Genomic DNA, 18,415 nt, shown 5'->3' with positions numbered 1-18,415 from the left:
AAAAAAAGAAGGTAAAAAAAAAAAAAAATCATCCGTGGGTAACGGTGAAACAAAGTGATATGAGAATCGGCGTGGAAATAGAACAGTGTACAGCGCGCTCGCGTATTTACCCAGAACATGCTCGATTATGTTTAAACAGTTGTTCCCGTTGTGTATGTGTGTGTATGCGCGCGCGAATGTTTCGTTTCGTAGGTCCTACTCCTGGACAAAGTGCAAGTATTTACGGGTTAGACGACTCGTAAGTCGCTCCTTTCGCTCCCTTCTACCCCTCGCATCTTCCTTTGAATTCAATAGACCGGACAATATGCATAAACAGAAGCTTTGATCGAGCGCATCGACCGCTTAATACCGTCCAACCATAGCGGAAGTATTTTACAAAAAAAAACTGGAAAGCACGACCGTTATTAGACCACGTAGACAAACACTCGTCAGCAGCTGTGAAGGTTGCGGCTGCATCGCCGTGTCTCAAAGGACGCTTCTGAAGAGAATGCGATCGAGGTGTCAAAAGCGAATGTATAAAATAATGTACAATTCCTTAATCGCGAATATTATAGTGAAATGTTTAAGTAGTTTTATATTAGATTTCGCTGCAAATTTCTCGGAAATCTTTTAATGCCGCGAATGAATTTTCTGCCAACAAGTTCGTACCGAGTGGAAATTTTTCAAAAGGATTTATTATGGCGGTTTCCGGTGACCTTTTATTATTCCGTGTATGCGACCTTAATGGTTAGAAGGCAGAGCTTTTCATTGTGCGGAATCGGCCTCAGCGTTGCTCACGGCTGCCGACGTGAAATACATCGCGATCGTAAAACCATTGAAAGAAGTTCACGATTATCTGTTTACCAAGCGAACGCGCATCGCGAGCGATTCTCGTCAACGTTGAATGCGTCTATAGCGTCCCGTCATTTTTTATTTTTATCTTAAGGAAATTGTTTCTTTTCGCGGACAGGAAATCGTTTCTTCCTTTCTAGGATTTTAAGGAACGTCCTCTTCCATCTCGAAAGGAAACGAAAATTAAATTGGAGTGGAAACAAGCGAACGAATAAGTTGCAAATAAAATCTCAAGCTCAGACATTTATAGAGATTTCAGGGGAGAAAATGGAAAGAGAATGGTCCAGATTTCGACGAAATTGGGTGGAGGCACTTTATTTTAAGATCCTGGATTGCGATTGAAACTCTGAAGATGCTTTAATTGAGGAAATTAACTTAGATATTAGTCAGTTTTAGAGTTATATGCTAGAGAGAAACGATATGTTCCCTATTTTCTTAACGAGGCTTTAATGATGGTACAAAGCAAATATTGTCAAAGCTTTGAATGTGTATGAAATAAATGTCAAATTCCAAGGATCGTATAGCAAATCACACCAAACTTATTTCAGAATTCCAAGCTCATTCCAAATCCCCCCCCCCCCCCCACACACACACACATATATATTACATCACGCATCTCCTCGTGGTAAACCCTGGGTAATACTATTGCTGACATGGTGAATGCAATGTGGTACAAAAAGGTGCAGGGTTTGCTTGAAATTGCGATAGCTCCGCGAAAAAAATTATGGCCTCGTTAAAAAAGGTGGGATCAAAGTGCAAACTCCAAAGTTTACCGCTCTGTTGAACAAAAATTCAGTAAAAAAGCTCAACAGAATTTGAAAGCCGATGCTTGAAGCTTCGAAACGGTTCATTCTTAGATCGTTACGCGGCTGGTTCTCGCATAATTACGGAACTTCAAAGTACACTATTCTCGGGCGTCCATAAAGTGGTCCTTTAATAGTTGGACGAATTGTACTTTCGATAATTGACGTTCCATTGTGCGTGGAATTGCAGTGGGAACGGAAACACTTGGATACGTCTGGTGGGAATTCCGAGCTGTAAATAATCTGAGGTCGGAGATTACTCGTTTTCCGGTCAGCGTTCGAGTCTCTATAACGATCTTCCAGTTTTATACCGCGGATCGGAATTACTAAGACTGGCTTGGTATGCGAGACGTCGAGGAAATAAAAATGGAAAAAGGACTGTTGGCGATTCAATCCCCAAGAAACTACGTGGCGCCCGTAAAAGCCGAGGAGCGTATAGCAATCAGCCAGATGCGGAAGCTATGAGGACGTTGACGATCTCGAATCAGTGAAATTCATTGGATTTTCCAAGAGCCTGCGTTTCATGTGTCGATATTGCGAGTCTAGAAGATTAACATAGGTCGTCCAAATGCCTATAAATTACAGAGACTAGTAAGGATTAAATATTTACAAAAATTGTACCACCATAGTTTCTTCAGATTTTTCTTAAAAGGTACGTTCTCTGTTTCAAAGATTCCACCTAATGCTTCAAGCTAATGATTCCAACTTTGTTATGTACCAACTGGTGTACACGGTAAGCCTAGGCTTTGAATTGTCCGAACGTATATCCTCCTATTCTCCACGGATAACAACGTACGTAGCTGGGAACACGTTAAGACTAATGACAATTTGGAATGGTTTCCTCATTACGCAACGCCTGCGAGTCTGATGCATTCGTCCTGGAGGCAAGCTCCGCGCTAGCGTTGCATATGAAGCCCTTTGTTCGCAGAAACCGACTTGTGACATCTACCAGAAGTCCTTTTCGCTGCGTAGGGACCGACGACGCGTCAATTGCTATCGCGAACGACACGCTTCAACCGTTTCCCAAAGGAAGTTAGCTGATATTTTCCGACTCCTCCAAGACCAGCGCTTGTGGTTATTAACGAGAAACCGAGACAGAGAAGCCAGATTTTTATATTTCTTACTTTAGACGAATACTTATGAAACTGGCTGTATATCGTAGATGCAAATTGTAATTATTGTTGCAAAACAAGTAGCGTATCGAGCGAAGAGCATGGGGTAAACAACATCTAGGAAGCGAGCTGGAGGAGGAAACACGTTCATCCGTTTTATCTGGAAAGGCGAAAGCACCGGAAGTCGAGGTAATACACGGTAACAATGTCGAAAGCGAGCTCACCGAGAAAATAGATTCGCCGAGTCGTTTCGATTCCTCGATCGCGTTGAATCGAACGAAAGTTTTATGCGGTACACTATGGCATTCGGCACGATATATAGTCACGATAAGAACATTTCTCCCCGATAAGAACGCGGTTCCCTCCTGTTGCACCGGCACGTTTCTCAGCGAGCGAGCCATATCGATATCTCGTCGCGGGAATATTTATACCAGCACTTTTCTAATTCAATAACTCCGTCTCGACACTCATAAGTTTCTTAATTCTCGGCGATGTCTCGGACGGAGCTGCAAAAATATGCTCTCCACTCGCCGCTTAATCTTTTCGCTACTTTCGGCCTCGGAAACGGGAATTTAAGATTTGTTTTAAAACTATGAAACTCGAACCGGTTCGGAGAGAACAGCGATGAAACAATGCGAGAGCAAGCGTCTGGGAAACTTGTAAATTTTTAACGATATCAGTCGTGGGCAAAATTCTCGCGTAGAAAACAATTTCGTAGTAACGAGTAAGAGTTAGCCAACAGTTTATCCATTATTCGTCGTGTGAAAATTCGGCTTTCAATCGTGGAATAAAGTATTACATCGTTTAAACATGCTTAATTATTTCCTTAACTTTCATCGAGAGAAGATTGAACGTTGGGATTTGACCTAAATCCTGTTTCTTTTCGATGCGGCTACTTTTTCGCAGAGTTATGGCGACTTAAGGAAAACCGTGCATTACGGTCATACTGGAATGAAATCTGATTTATGTTGCCGACATTAGGGTCACCCAAGAATTCCTACGAAACGGTAAATAATTGTGAAATAATTATGGAATGCAAAGAAAAAGGATAGAATAATTGCGGACTACGTCTGAAATGTGTAGAAAAATCGTGGAACAAGGGTGTAACGCGTCGAAGAAGTATCGGAATAGGCGTGGAATTTAATTTCCTCGAGGAAATCGTTTCAACGTCTGTCACATTAAGTTGCAGGAAGTTATTCAGGTTCTTACAATGCTATCGTTTGCATCATAAATCTCGCAGAGGAAGGAGCACACTGTCGAATATCGATCGTGGCTCGCACAATGGGTACCCGAATATTTATCAATGTACTGTAACCGCTCTACATTATGTTGTACCAGCCATAGACACAGAGTAGAGGGAAACCAGTTCTGCGCGGCCTACGCCCGCGATTGTGTCGCTAATAACAATTACACGTGAACGTCCGACGAAAGGTTAATCGTTTACATCGCGGCGCGTGTTTGCTGGACGCTTGTTACAGGCTTCCGGTTTGCGAAACGGCCGTTACGAGCGCGAAACACGTGCAAAAATGCTCCTCGTCGCGTATCGATTGGTCGCTGCGGTTTACTTTTTGTTCCCTGACGAACTGGGATCTATGTTTTCTGGAATCGTCCTTGAACCGAATGAACCGGCCATTTTCGGACACTCGTTTTTTGAAAAGTTACTTGATCACTCGTTATACGCGCGTTGATCTTGTTTTAATTGGCGAAAGGAGGAGGAGAGGGGAAGGAGATTTAACGAGTGTTTCGTGTAGTAGAAAAGTAGAGGAACACTTTTAATTGTTTCGCATCGAGAGTTTTACCGAGGTAATTACACGATCCGAAAGAGATACGGATTGCAGGGATAGTTGCATTATAATTACTGAGAAAATAACGGTGGCAATGGCACGAATCCTCTAAGCGACGCACGACTAAATAATATCTGTGCTGTATCGCGTGCAGAAAAACGCTCCTAACTCACGAAGGACCCGCTAGATTGATCGAATTCGCTGAATTTATTATCCCAGCCAGTTACCAAAACGAAGCTGAGGCAGTAAGCAACAGAGCAGAATATGTATAGTGTTTCGGTATGTCACGAGCACTTTATAAATTAATCTTCTAAGGGATCCTGGCACATACGTGTGCGTTATTTTGAATATTGTGGAGCGTGAAGAATTGTGGAGAACGGTGATCCGTTATTAGCACAAGGGATAACGTGCTCGGAGTAATTTAGCAAAATGGTGGAACATCTGAACCCTGGTCGCGCATCAGCGATATTACGAAAATTAGAAAGGATTAAAAGCCGATAAGTTACGTCCAAGTTGTCAAAGGAACGACGGCTAAATACACCGAAGCACCACGAATGATGAAGCGGGACGCGCTCCATTATCGTCAAACGTTTTGCATAAATTATCTCGAGGCTTGAAGGCGAGATCGATCGGGAGGGTTCGATCGAGCAACCGGGAGGTACTGATCGCGCGATAAATCTCCAAGAGCTTCGTTTCGACGGCCAGAAACGACGGTCTGGGAAGATGTAAACGGAGGAGAAACAACTGGCAAGGAGAGAAAAATGAATTTGCAATGATTTACCGCGAGGATATCGTCCCCGCCGTTGGTTATTATATACATGGAGCAGCTTCCGTGACGGGAAGCCATTTTTCATGTCGGCCACGAAGAATACTTACGGCCGGCCGACGTTTTAATCGATCTGTAAATAGCTGGCAGGATGGCCTCGTTTCAACCGCGAACATTGTAATAATTACACGGAAGAGTTAACGGCTACGACACTTGTAACGTCCACGGGTAGCGATGCCCTGGACGACTCGTCGAATTTCTTTTAATTTTCTCATCTTATACGTTTGCTTTTACACGTCACGTTCTCTTGGTTCGAAAAGCGCATCCAGCTCAACTTTAGACCACTTACATCGAAGCAGCGCATCTGTTCCACTCGCTGATCGTCAATTTAAGTGGAACTGTTACCACCCGCACCTTTCCTTCTATTTAATAAGCCCGAAACAAAAGAGGAGGATATTCGGTCCTCCCGTCTGCATGCGCTCACCTTTCCCCGTGCTATCTATCGTTCTTTCTGTAACCGAGAGAAACTTTTCTCTTCTTATTCCGTGAAATCTTCCAGCCTGATCTCCTCGCGCTTTAATATACCCGCGATTACGCGCCAGCTCGCGACTTTATGAGAACCACCATGCAAGAGTTTCTTTCTGCCTGGCCCTCCAGCCCCCTCGCGCGCACGGAGGAGGAGGTATTCTTTTATATCTTCTGCACCAGGTTTCGCGAATTCATATTTTCGTGACGGATGGGGAGCGAGAGCTAGCAAGAAAATGATACTGGAGAATTGAAGAAGATTACGCGGTCGCCGAATACGTCTCGCCGTAAACGCGAGTTCCTGGGAGGAAAGTTGCCATTTGATCTTCGTTCGACCAACTCATTGTTTGATGGATGGCTACGCCGATCCAATGCTAGAACAGTATGTCGAAAAAAGTATATAATGAACGAGGAATGCATGGACAAATCTGAAGTGTGCCAGGATTGTATGGAAAACTCTAAAACGTGCAAAGAGAGTTTAAGTTATTTTTCATTGGAAGTGTAATAGTTCGAGGGAATGAATTCCTGAAGCTAGCATCGAACTGCTCGGAAAATTCCCATCATTAACTCTTATACTGCGAGGTAGAAGGGAAGAAACCGTAACCACTCCGTGAAAAGGAAAAAGAATAACCTTTGACCTGAACGAAGCACCGTCTGACCATGCACGGGTTCGTATTACTGAAACTTTCAGAGTCCTAAGAGTATCGATTTTAAGCCGATGCACACATTGGACTGTATAATGTTGCCGAAGAAAAATGTAATTTCCGTTCACTGTGTTAACTTACAATCGATAAATAGTTTCTTAAATAACAATTTGTATTCGATATAAGACAAAAACAAATTATATGTAATAATTGTGATTATTAAGGGTAGCTATTTCTTCCTTTCTCCCCCCTTCGGAAGGTATGTACTGATGTGACAAGTTTATAATTAAAAACAAACTTAATTAGGAACAGATTCTAATTACAGACCTCTAATTATACATCATTACAAGGTTCCCGCAAATAGATTGTTGCCCTCGCACATTAATAAGGAAGGAAAAGCTATTTGCCTTTAATAATTATTGCGAAAAGACAAGTTATAAACAAATTGTAATTATCTAAATTCCTGATCCTAACAGAACATATTAATCGTGATACTTTCTTTCGCTTCGATGCACTTGAAAATAATATTAAATGAGCGCAATTGAACAAATGTATTTGATTTCGCGTCTAATTTACCGTAGCGTACTTTACGTCCGTCTAGATACGTTCATTTTCCACTGACTCGGAAATGGACGCCGCCTTCCAGTTGCTTACAATCTTCAACGAGCCACTCGCTCAAACATTTTATTACTCTTCCGTTGTTTCGAGTTGATTGTCCCTCTTAATTTTAAACTTCGGTATACGTTCAACCTCGAAAATTAGGTTTAGTGCTTGCGAGCAGAGTAAAAAATGAAACGCTCGAGGGCATGGATATATATTCCCAGCATTAAAACTGACCCAGTTGCGAGTGGAAAGTCAAAATTACGTTTACCTCGAACAGAAATCAACGATTCACGAACGAAATTCCTATGAAACGTTGGAACTTCTCAGTAGTGCAAAGTAAATCCTGTTCCTCTTAACTTTAAACTCTCATCAGTCCTAAAACTAACTCTGCTGCGGTTGGTCTGAATACTTGGACAGTTGCAGACTTGGACTGTTTCCAATAGGCTCAATCCAGTCGTCAGTTTTAATAGGTTCAAACCTTCATCAGTACGATTAGTGCAGAGCGCGACCAACACATTTCCGGAATGCTCCGTATATTGACATTCCGACCTGCGTTCCTGCGCGAAATGAGCACGAAACTAGATGATCCCTGTGTTTAATCCGGCGCATGCTGTTTATTTATGCGAAGCCGAGTGTCTTCGGTACGCAGTGAAAGGATTATCGCGGCATACCGTCGCGATTACACGGTATGTGCCTCATTCGAGCAGTTACGTTGTTCCCTGTACTCCAGGAACAACACCGACGTTATAAATGTTTCGATTCATTTTTTTTTAAATTAAGAGATGTGTTTAGACAAGTGGCAAGAAGGAAAATTAGGGCTCAATTAATATAAATTGTCAGAATTGAATGACTCACCAATCGAGAGTGGCCTTCGCGATGTACATCACCTGGTTCTCCCTGTCAGGATTCATGTCGTGATGTGAACGACGATCGTTGATGGAGACTATCGAATGACAAACGAGACGAGTCTCTTTTCGATCGATTATCGTCAAGTTGTGGGGCGATGTCAAAAGTCGAGATGCTATTCGATCCAAGGCCAGCCATAGTTTATTGTCTACCACCCAGGATGGATACTTGCAGTATTCCGTTTGACTCTCTGAAAAAAAATGGAAACTATCGTTAATAAATATTACTATGGACTGATTCGTGGAATAAGCAAGTTTAATTATGCACTAACACTTTTTCCAACCTCGAAACGCGTAATACAACTAAGAACTCATTTCCGACTCTTCGAGTTCGCCAAATCCCCGCGCTGAAAACTACGTGTAAACTTTGTCCTTTTTCTTTGCTCGTCGGTTATACATACAATTATACGACTGTCGAGTCGATTTTCTATTGGGACGAACGACGAAAGAAACTGGAATACCTTCGACAGTGGTGCAGACTTAATGAAATTTTAATTTCAAATTGAAGTCGTGCCGTTGTGACTTGACTTCAAAGTACAAAATTATTCCTTAATTTGATGGTAGAATGGACGCAATTATTCGCGTATTTAAATGAGTTTGCGTCGGTATAATTTATTTTGGGAAGGAAAAATACAATACAGAACAACGATAGGGACTACCAAGTGTCGAGAGTAAAACAGAATTCCACGTGTCTTTTTTTGAGCACACAATAATTTAAGCAAGCATTTGCAGATCGTCGGTATTGCGCGGCCGATCGATACATCGATCACCTCTTAGTACACTGCATACTTCGACGCCTGTGCATTTTTAACGGACCATTAATTCGTGCACAGTGATTGATAGCTGCGAGCAGTCGACCATCGACACGATAACTGTTTGCAGACGACAAAGCTGACGCACGTTTATGGACGAGCATCGCATTCCTCCTGTGTCGTTATAAGTTCTATGCTATTTACTGCGACAAAGTTTCCTATCTTTTCGATACAATTTTCCTACGCTACTCCATCGCGGAAGATCAAACCGAATTTAAAACATATTTTTTAGAAATTTGAGCAAAGATATTTGCTGTTTATTATTGCTAATTATTATTGTCTTTAGTTGCGTCAGGCTATAAATTAATAGAATTGCAAATATATTTATTACTTGCATATTTCTGCGAAAGTAATAGTAAGCGATGTTAAGGCATGTAGAGAAGATACCGTTGTCTGACCAAGTATAGAGTAATACTACTACATGGTTTTTAATAGAGCATTATCTATGACCAAGTCTCCAGAATTTTTATCACATATTTTTTCTCATTTCCTAAAAGAACGATCGTATCGAACAATTTGTATCGTACCGTCGTCAATTAATAGTATTACAGTGATAACCAGCTGTGCAGTAGACACGTACGTCTGACCACAAACCGTGCAATACTACTGGATATCTGTCTACCAACGTGTTTTATCATCCAGTTCCGAGCTTTTTCAGACTGTCATATTGCCCGATCGAATTTACAGTCTCGCATGTTCCTTTATTTCGGCCGAAATTTATTTCATCCCCGTTCCGTCGTATTTTGTTCGAGAAGAAATTGCATTCGCAGTTCGATGCAAATCAGAACCGTGCGCCGACGTTTCGTGCTAAACGACGCTGGATCCGAAGTATAAAAACCAGCAGCCGTAAAGTTCTGAACTCGAAGGCGGAGAACGATATATTTACAACACTGTGCCGGTAAGTACTGTCCTATAAAAAATATTTCTTCCATTTTATGAGAAACGAGAGGCTAGGCCGAAAATTCACGTTGTTCTAGAGTTTACGCACTGCGTGGAAATTAGGGCGCCCTGAAGTTTCCAACACGTTTGTAGGTACTTATTCCTATCAGTTTTCAAGAATTTGTTTAAATTAAATTATAGCGTTGATGTTTCGAAATAAATATTTATTTGAAAACATGAATGATAGACAGAGTTTTACCAACTTTTTCTTGAAATTATTCACTGTACGAATACTTTCTACGCTCGCCGTGCGTGCTTAGAGATTGTGGAAGGTTAAACGAACAAAATCATGCCAAGTCTGTATCTTTGGCGCAGGATTCTCCTGGACGAAATCGCGACGAAAGGACATTAGTGTGAGTAATGTTCTCTTCCGACCGAAGCGGTGGAAGGGGCGGCGGGGCGTTCGAGATTCCGGGGCTAATCTGCCTTCTGGAAAGTTTAAATGGAAACGCAGACCAACGCCGGGGAACGGCGTTAACGAAACATCCGGGCCGATGTTGCAGCCGTGGCGTTGAAAAATTTTTAAGCTGCTTAACTCGCGGATCGAACCCCCTGCGTCGTTGCGCTCGAAATTTGGAAATTTTATTACCATTAGCGTCGATCCACCCATGCATTAAAACGTGATTTGATTCGGTCACGGAGCGCAGGATTATTTCTACTTTTAGTTCAAATCGCGGTTAAGGGCCTATTATCTCTTGGAAGAATAAAAGTTTCTTTTTAAGAATTTATATTTCGCGCAACAAACAATTGTGGAACGTTCATGTTTTTATACGCAATTAGCTTGTCAATTGTTTTATAAAATATCATACTAAACAACAAAACGGAGGAATATTCAAAAAAATGTTCAGCATCAAGTGTCTTCCAACGCGTGGAAAATATTGCCCAGAGAGCCATGAATGCAGCGAGATCCGATCGCATTCGTCCAGTGCAAGGCGAAGAGAGCTCGTTCACAATATAGTATGATACAATGCGGTAACGTTTCAGATTCACCGGAGTTTCAGCAATTTAACGATCATGTCGTACGGGAATAGCGATAAAAATCGTGGACATTCCCAGTCTACTCGTATGCTGAAATTCCATTCTATCCGGTCAGACAACGGGCAAAGATTCAGCCGGAGTTTAACGTTCGATAAAATCAATTCCAAGAATGTCTGGCGTCGATCCGACGCGACGGCTCGAGCCATCACCACAATTTGGTTAACCGTGGCTGCAGCGCCAGAATCATCGCAATCTGGTAAGGATACGTGTAGCTATGCGATGCCATGGAATACTCCAAGTACTCGACGTCGACCGCTGCACGCCTCTGCATAGCATGCAGAGCAAGAATCCGATCTGGTGTCTACAGACACCCTCATAGTTTATGCGCTCTCGTTCTTCGAGGATGTTCCCATCGCCAATCGCGGTTTCCGTCATACCAAGGTGCAAGCTCCTCGCTTACCAAGGCAGCACCAGATCGGTTTCGATTCGCCCGCAAGATGGGTTGATCTGAATTTCGCGACGGTACCAAAATGGAGTCCATAGAGGTAACATAAGGGGTTGTGTACCACTCGGTGATATGTAAAGTACTCACTCTGCTTCATTTTGTACGTTCTGGCAGCATCGTTGACGCTGAAGCCCGTACAAGCGGCATCGCCACTTTGCGCCAGATTCCACGAGTTGTTCGATGTCTGCTGATAAATGAAACATCTGTAGCTGTCTTCGTCGTTAGTTTTTCGTGCTGCGTGCAACCGTGCCACCAAGTTGTGCGTGCTGCCCTCTTTCCACGTGGCAAAACACTCCAACTCCATGTCTAGAAGAAAAAAAATATGATAATTTGTTAAAAAGTTTTTAAAAATCTTGTGCGGCAAAAACAACATTAATATAAGATTAATTAAGATAAACCGCATATCTGATCCAGTTTCTCTTTTCATCGATTACTCGATGACGCATAATCGCGCCAATCACGATGGAGACCGAATCGTTCGACGAGCACTGCCGAAAATTATGGACGGAAATATTCTAACCCGTTAATAAACCGTGCACCGCCGCCGGGAATGAATTATAAGCGCGCTGTCGTCCCGGCCAGGACTGTCCAGTTTACACGATAGCGATAGTAATAATCGCGGAAAATCGTTTGGACAAGCCGAGCAACAAATGGTAATTGACAAGGCCATTAATCATTTACTGCGGCGCCGCACGCTTTATTGACCGTCACCGGTCTCCTGTGCCGTGTTAATCAACGTCGCAACAGAATATTATTAACCGGTGAAAAATTGAGACGTCGCGGCGCGTCTGGTTTTTTGTGACCGTGCCAAGTACACGTTTCCATTCTTATATTTGGGGTTCTGCTCGATAAAATATATGTTGTAAATATTGGCGAAGGTATACGATCGTGAAAATATTGAGAAAAAGAATCAAATATTTTTCGGGACTTTTACAAATAATTGCAAATGCTACTCACCCATACTTTCAGAGGACATAACATTAGCGCATGCTTGATACCGCAGAAGCAACCGAGACTCTTGGGTGCAGGTCTCCGCGGTGGACACAGGTGAACTGCACTCCGCATCCCCGAAGGTGTAAGTGAACTCTAGGGGTCCTTTGAAGGGACACGGCATGGGAGCAGCTCCCGTGCGAAACAAGGAAATGAGACTTGCGTCGCTCCTCAACGCGCTGCACGTCGCCGATAGGCTGGGCTTCGGTAAGTTGATCATGCAATAGGCTAAAAGAATAGGAAAAAAAAAAACGGTGAGAAGACATTTTGGAGAAGAGAATTCTTCTTTCCTACTTAAGAATCTCGATATTCACCTTCTTTATACTGGAGAACATTGGAGTGTTTCATGTGCATTACTATGCAGCGGTGACACTTCTCCGCGCTGGAAGTAACCCAAAGAAATTTCATTAGAAACTATTGCTTCATTTTCTTTACCCGCACTCAGTTCCACAAGTATTCGTACCCTACGTGTCTATTGAACAAATTTCTTTAACTAAAATTACAGGTTTGACGTTTCCAAATAAATTATTACAACCTTACACGTATATATGTTTATAAAGAAAAATTTATTTGGTAGACACAGAGGTTACGAATATTTATTGGACTGACTGTATATATGTATATATGTAGAAATCATACATAGAAACCTTTACATAAAAAGCACTATGGAGGAAAAATTGTGTAAAACATTCGACGAACACCAAGTTTCTCGTCTCGGGGAGAACTATTCAAGGATTAACACTCTTTATCCCCGAATTATTGAAGCAGCTGCAGCAGTGGCGCTATTTTCCGGAATAATCGCAGAGCTAGCCAAGAAGTATATCGCACCGACGGACAGAAACAAAGGTAAACTTCGTCTCGAGCCAGTGGGAGAGGCATCAAGAGTGAAGAACATTCGCAGGGCGTGGGGGGAGGCAGAGCCAAGAAGAGAAGGAGACCATGGAAGAGGTAGGAGTTGTAAACCGGAGCTAAGTAAGCAAGGTGCCAACTAGTAGAGACACAAGACAAGCTCCAAAAGTTTTAAGTAGCTACGCGATACTACTTGGACCCCAGACCCTTGGACTCCATTCATCCCTGTTCCACCCTTCGTAACCGCCGCGGCTGTCCCTATTCCGCCACGCAGTTTGTCTTTACAATGTGTACAAATGCCCGTGGAATGTGTGCGCAACCTTGCGCCACGAGTATTTGCGCGTACTTGTTTCCAGTTGCCGATGGGACACCTTCGAATGGATCGCTTTACCATTGAATTTGGTTTTCTCACGTTGGATTTCCAAGATTTTCCTTGGACACCTGCACATGGCCCTAGTGAGCCACTTCATATCGTCGAATTTCGTGCTCGATTAGTTAATCGGTCGAATAAAACCTACGCGTTACTTTCAATTAAAATATTTTCTTGCACATTTGCGTATAAGAAATTAACGTCAGATCCGATATACCTTCCGTCACATACGAATTTATTTGAGATAGCAGAGAACTGCGGATCCTCGTAAATCCTTTACGACCCAACTTTTACTGTAAGCGACACGAGTCGTATTCCCGTGTGTTTATCGAGAGTCACTCATCATTTAAATGTACCGCACGCTGAATTGGCTTCAATGGAAAGAACATAAAGTAGACTCGAAAGACAAATATATGTGTCAAATGTATGCGTAGGCAAACGTCGATACACGCATCGATGGATTGAAATGTTTCAAAACACAAATACACGGATGCTATCAATGGTTCATGGTTGGTAAAAAGAATACAAAGACACGTATATATTTACCAATCCCTGGCGTTTACGAATCGGTTGCTTTTACGAATATTTTCTGCATTCCACATCAGCTATTTTTCTTGTAAAAATACGCTGAAATCTTGTTTCCTCGGAACATGAAATCGTTGCTACGATTATTTGAAACCGAGCGGTAGAGGGGTAGCTTTTAATCGGAAGTAAAAGCAAAAAACCAATTGAAAGTCGTTACAAACCGATCAGCTGGCCATGCTCGGATATAATTATTCGTCGAGAAATTTGTCGAAGTTAACCTTTCATCTGTGTATCGAGACAAACATGAAGAGAACGCGTTTCTAAGTAGAAAGAAGAAACACTTTTCTTTCTCTCGTGAGCGTTCATTATCTTGACGACTCGAATAGAAGTCTCTTTTAAGCTTCGCTGAATCGATAACGCGACAATTAACACGGTCGACGTGGTTCCATCTGGATACGCACCGTCATCCAATCAACTGTGCATCTGCATCATCGGTAATTATAAAATAACATTAAACGGTGTCTGCAGCAACAGTCTGGCGAAGACCAGGCTTCGCCGTTGCTTCCGTCGTGATCGTTAATTTCTTCGAGTCAATTAGAGCTAATTATCTCTCGTCGGAAAAGCGCGAGGAACGTCGTGGAACGTCGTAGAACATCGAATCCTTTCACTTTTTAACGCCTGTCATTGTAATACTTGTATTATACTGCCATCGTTATAGGCCTCGGCAATTAATAGTCCTCGACTATTAAAAATTCGTCAACAAATTTCTAATTGAGAATAGGTTTCTATAACAGTACTTTCGTGCTTTCCTCTGTCACGTTTACTTTGTCAACTATTCGCGCGATAAAGATGAAAAGTAAATCAATAATTACAGGACACGCGTCCTGTAATTGCACATTGACTGCAGGGTCCAAACATTGGCCACTTTCGGTCATTATCCTTTATCCGTATTTGCGAATATTAAAAGCTTGCACGACGTTGAAAATGAAAATACGAAATCTCTGTTGTTCGACAATACGACGACTCACGACTCCGGGCATTTCTGTTTTCCATATTTCAAATTTCCGCCCCCGTACGGGGGAAACAATTTTCGCGTAACAGAGGAACTCGTTACACCTGAATAAATTTTTCCAGCACGATGGGAACCGTTACAAAAAAACACGCGCTCAATTTTTAATCAAAATCCCTTGCGCTTGCCTGAAAATCGCGATAGCAGGATCGTACCGGGCGAAAATGAATTTGGACGTCCGAGACGATCCGTCGATGCAAACTTAATTACTCCCAGAATTTCCAGAGCGATTTTATGCCAAAAATAGGCAAAGTTCTGATCTAGACGAAAGCGTAGACTTCAATTTTACTTTATAGATTCTGTTACCGACTTGTATTCTACATTGCCGCTACATCAATTTGCTTTATCGATCGACTTCTCTACATTACCTCCATAGTACATTACTCTACCGACAAAATATTCTAGATTATCGACCGCATTGCTTGTAAGGACTTGATTGAAATGTAAACATATTTCAATACTTAACTATAAAGTGACTGGACTGTTAAAGATTTTCGTTGAATAAACCACGTCCCGTAACAAATTTCAGGTAGTTATCGTTTCTAAACGTTACCACGTTGCAAACATTCTCCACGTGGCGGGTTCTCTCTACCCTGTTAGCCGAAATTCAACCAGTCACAATAAAAATTTACGAGCCACAATAAAAATTCCATTCTATCTAGACGTTGTATTTACAGCTAGCAAGGGAACGCATGTGTAAAGTTTAAATGTTTACATTTACTCCCGCACACTCCTGCAAATAATAACACAGGTTTAAAATTAACGTAAACTTTCTTCCCGCGGTTCAACAATTTCAAGCAAACATAAACCACCGGAGCTCTCCAATTTTCCAAACAGAGACAAGTCTAAACAGCAAAATCATTTTAAGCCCAAACCCCCGTAAACTTTCGCACCTTTCAAGAACCAAGAGCCACTCGGATTCAGCACCGAGCAACTTCCGCGAAACAAAAATCCGTCTTATTATATCCGAAAGTTTCCCGACACCCTGTGCAGACCATTGTTTCAGCAACACCACCGCGCGTTTCTTCTTAAACTTCCACCGAATCATTCCGCCTCGCTTTTCTATTGTTGCGGAACGCTCGTTCCAGCAAGGACGGAAAGAAACGCCATGGCTTTGACGAACAAGCGCTACGGAAACTTCGAGTTCGATTTCTTCCAAAAACTATAGTTAGCTGTAGCTGGATCCAGCGATGCACACGAGACGAGATAGTCCGCGCGCTGTAACATTACAGCCCAGTCATATTCTCGGTCGTTGCTTGAAACATTGTTAATAATTAATGTAACTATCGCCAGAAATTAATTTTTAGTTATTTCAGCTAACAGATATAACGATGTAGAAAAATTTCTCACGATTACTGTGTTCGATGAATACTTACTCCGAACCGTGATTAGCAGAAATATATAATTAGTTTTCAGAGAAATTCATTTGTATAAATATAGATGAAACTACGAAATACGTATTTTCTGAAATGTTGTTTTCTTGCATTACATAAAATTATCCTATTTGTAATGTACTTGCAACCCGTATAATCTAAGAACTGGAAAACTTGTATATCGTTCCTAATAACACAAAGGTGTGTATTATAAGTGTTGATATTCAATTCTTTAATAATATATTCCGAGAATATTTCCACATTTTTAAATTTTGATTCCCATTTTACAAGTCGATGAGATCTTGTCTTGACATTGTAGTCGATCGGAGTGGAAGGGATTAACCTGAAGTAGCCTCAAACAATCAGTTGGTTTTGATCCGATTATGGTTCAAAGTGGGATTAGCTTCGGCATGCATGTGTTCGCGAATGTCTTACTGTCCAGTAAATGTTGTCAATTGATTTCCAAGTCACAGCTCAAACGGAAACTATCTCACCTACTGACCTAAGTTATGGTTGTATATTTCCAGGATATATTTCAGGCGTATAATTTTAGGTCGTCACTTATAAATAAATGAAGATCTCGTGCTACCTGAACCGTGGCCAGTTGAAACCTAAAATGGATTCAAATTAAATCGGCTTCGAATACCTCCTTTTTACGACAGCACTTGGCTAACTACTTAACACTTTGCTATATATTCGACGAGAATATGGGGCAGTTATAACGTCAGAGAGGAATGAAAATTCAGATGGGTGAAATAGAGCGTTAACGCCAGTTATCGCACATAATCGATCTCTGTGTAAAAAGAAAACGGGTCTCTTCTTCCGGAAATAGAAAACTAAAAAGTGAAAGTTTTATCTATACGTTATTACGGGAACACGTTTCCCTGGCGCGGAGAGGGTTGATGAGAATGTTGATTAAACGTTTCACCGGAACTTTCACAGGGAACCACTCCAATTACACAGAAGTTCCATTAACGGACAGAGGCTGTAACCGAATCGCAACGTAAGTTGTAAGTGACAGTGTAATTGAAAAAGAGGTATACGCAGCGACGTCCCTTCTTTCCGAAAGTCCCTTCCAAATCTTAATTGCATGACAGTTTGTGTGTTCCCCATAAAAACTTGCGAGAATTCTTGCTCGTCGAAAAAGCCAGAGAACGTATCGAGAACTGGAATGTACGCAATCGTTTCACCCTGGATGAGATCTTTCCTTCTCCTTTTCATTATACTATGAAATTTCACGAAGTAAAAGACGTTGGTCTTATTCCTTATTTATTAATCATTATATATATTAATTTGTAGTTGCTCTGTTTATAATAAATGGAATTTTGAAAAATGCAAACTAACGTTTATTGCCTGAAAATTGAATCTTGGAGGTTGAGTGTTTAACGAAAATATAGCGGAGTGAATAATTGACAATAAATTATGAAACGGTTTTCGCGTCAGGTCAACGAATAAAACCGTCGTCGTGTTTTTTCGATGTGATCGCATAAATAAATCACAACGGTCGCGCTGAGGCAGCTCATTCCCTGTACCAGCGTTGCAATCCACGAGTAATGACAACGATGTTATCGATGGACTGATAGTCATGAACAGGGGTAGCTGCACTGCAAAAATTGTCAAATGAAAAATGACCTTCTCATCCTTTCACGAAAAATACGTTCGCATCTCTGTTGATCGTTCAACGAATAACTCTTTTAGATAAAATTTTAATGATTAACAGTGGTATACTTTCTTGGATATTGTTTCTTTTCCAGCGGGTGTATAACGAGTTAGAATTATTCCAATTATTATTCGATTGATCGTGCTTATGTGCATTCATTATCATGTCCTCATTAGGTGAAATCCGCTCTTCGACGTGCTTTTCATGGAAATATCAGCAAATTCGTCGTGTTCATAAATTAATTATAACCATTAGTGATACCTGAATACGTAATAATAATCGCGACACTGCCGATAATAATAGAAAAAGTAGAAAACTATTCGCTGCTCGAAATGATCGATAACGACCGTCTGTTTATACCACGGATTTATG

General features: G+C 41.6%; 1 protein-coding gene across 4 annotated transcripts in view; it reads right to left on the bottom strand.

The window, feature by feature from the left end:
• LOC128892926 (uncharacterized) overlaps positions 1 to 18,415 on the bottom strand; it is a 211,412-nt gene that overhangs the window by 15,443 nt on the left and 177,554 nt on the right. For all 4 annotated transcript variants that reach the window (XM_054153580.1, XM_054153579.1, XM_054153582.1 and 1 more), the window contains 4 exons: positions 12,512 to 12,579; positions 12,165 to 12,425; positions 11,295 to 11,513; positions 7,924 to 8,164 (listed from right to left, as the gene is read on the bottom strand). In XM_054153580.1, the coding sequence (XP_054009555.1) occupies positions 7,924 to 8,164; positions 11,295 to 11,513; positions 12,165 to 12,425; positions 12,512 to 12,579 (789 nt within the window). The remainder of the gene's footprint in view (positions 1 to 7,923; positions 8,165 to 11,294; positions 11,514 to 12,164; positions 12,426 to 12,511; positions 12,580 to 18,415) is intronic.

The sequence above is a fragment of the Hylaeus anthracinus genome, unplaced genomic scaffold (assembly GCF_026225885.1).
Source record: "Hylaeus anthracinus isolate JK02 unplaced genomic scaffold, UHH_iyHylAnth1.0_haploid 2, whole genome shotgun sequence".
NCBI lineage: Eukaryota > Metazoa > Arthropoda > Insecta > Hymenoptera > Colletidae > Hylaeus > Hylaeus anthracinus.
Note: the sequence above shows the minus strand (reverse complement) of the source record. Positions and strands in the feature narration are given on the sequence as shown.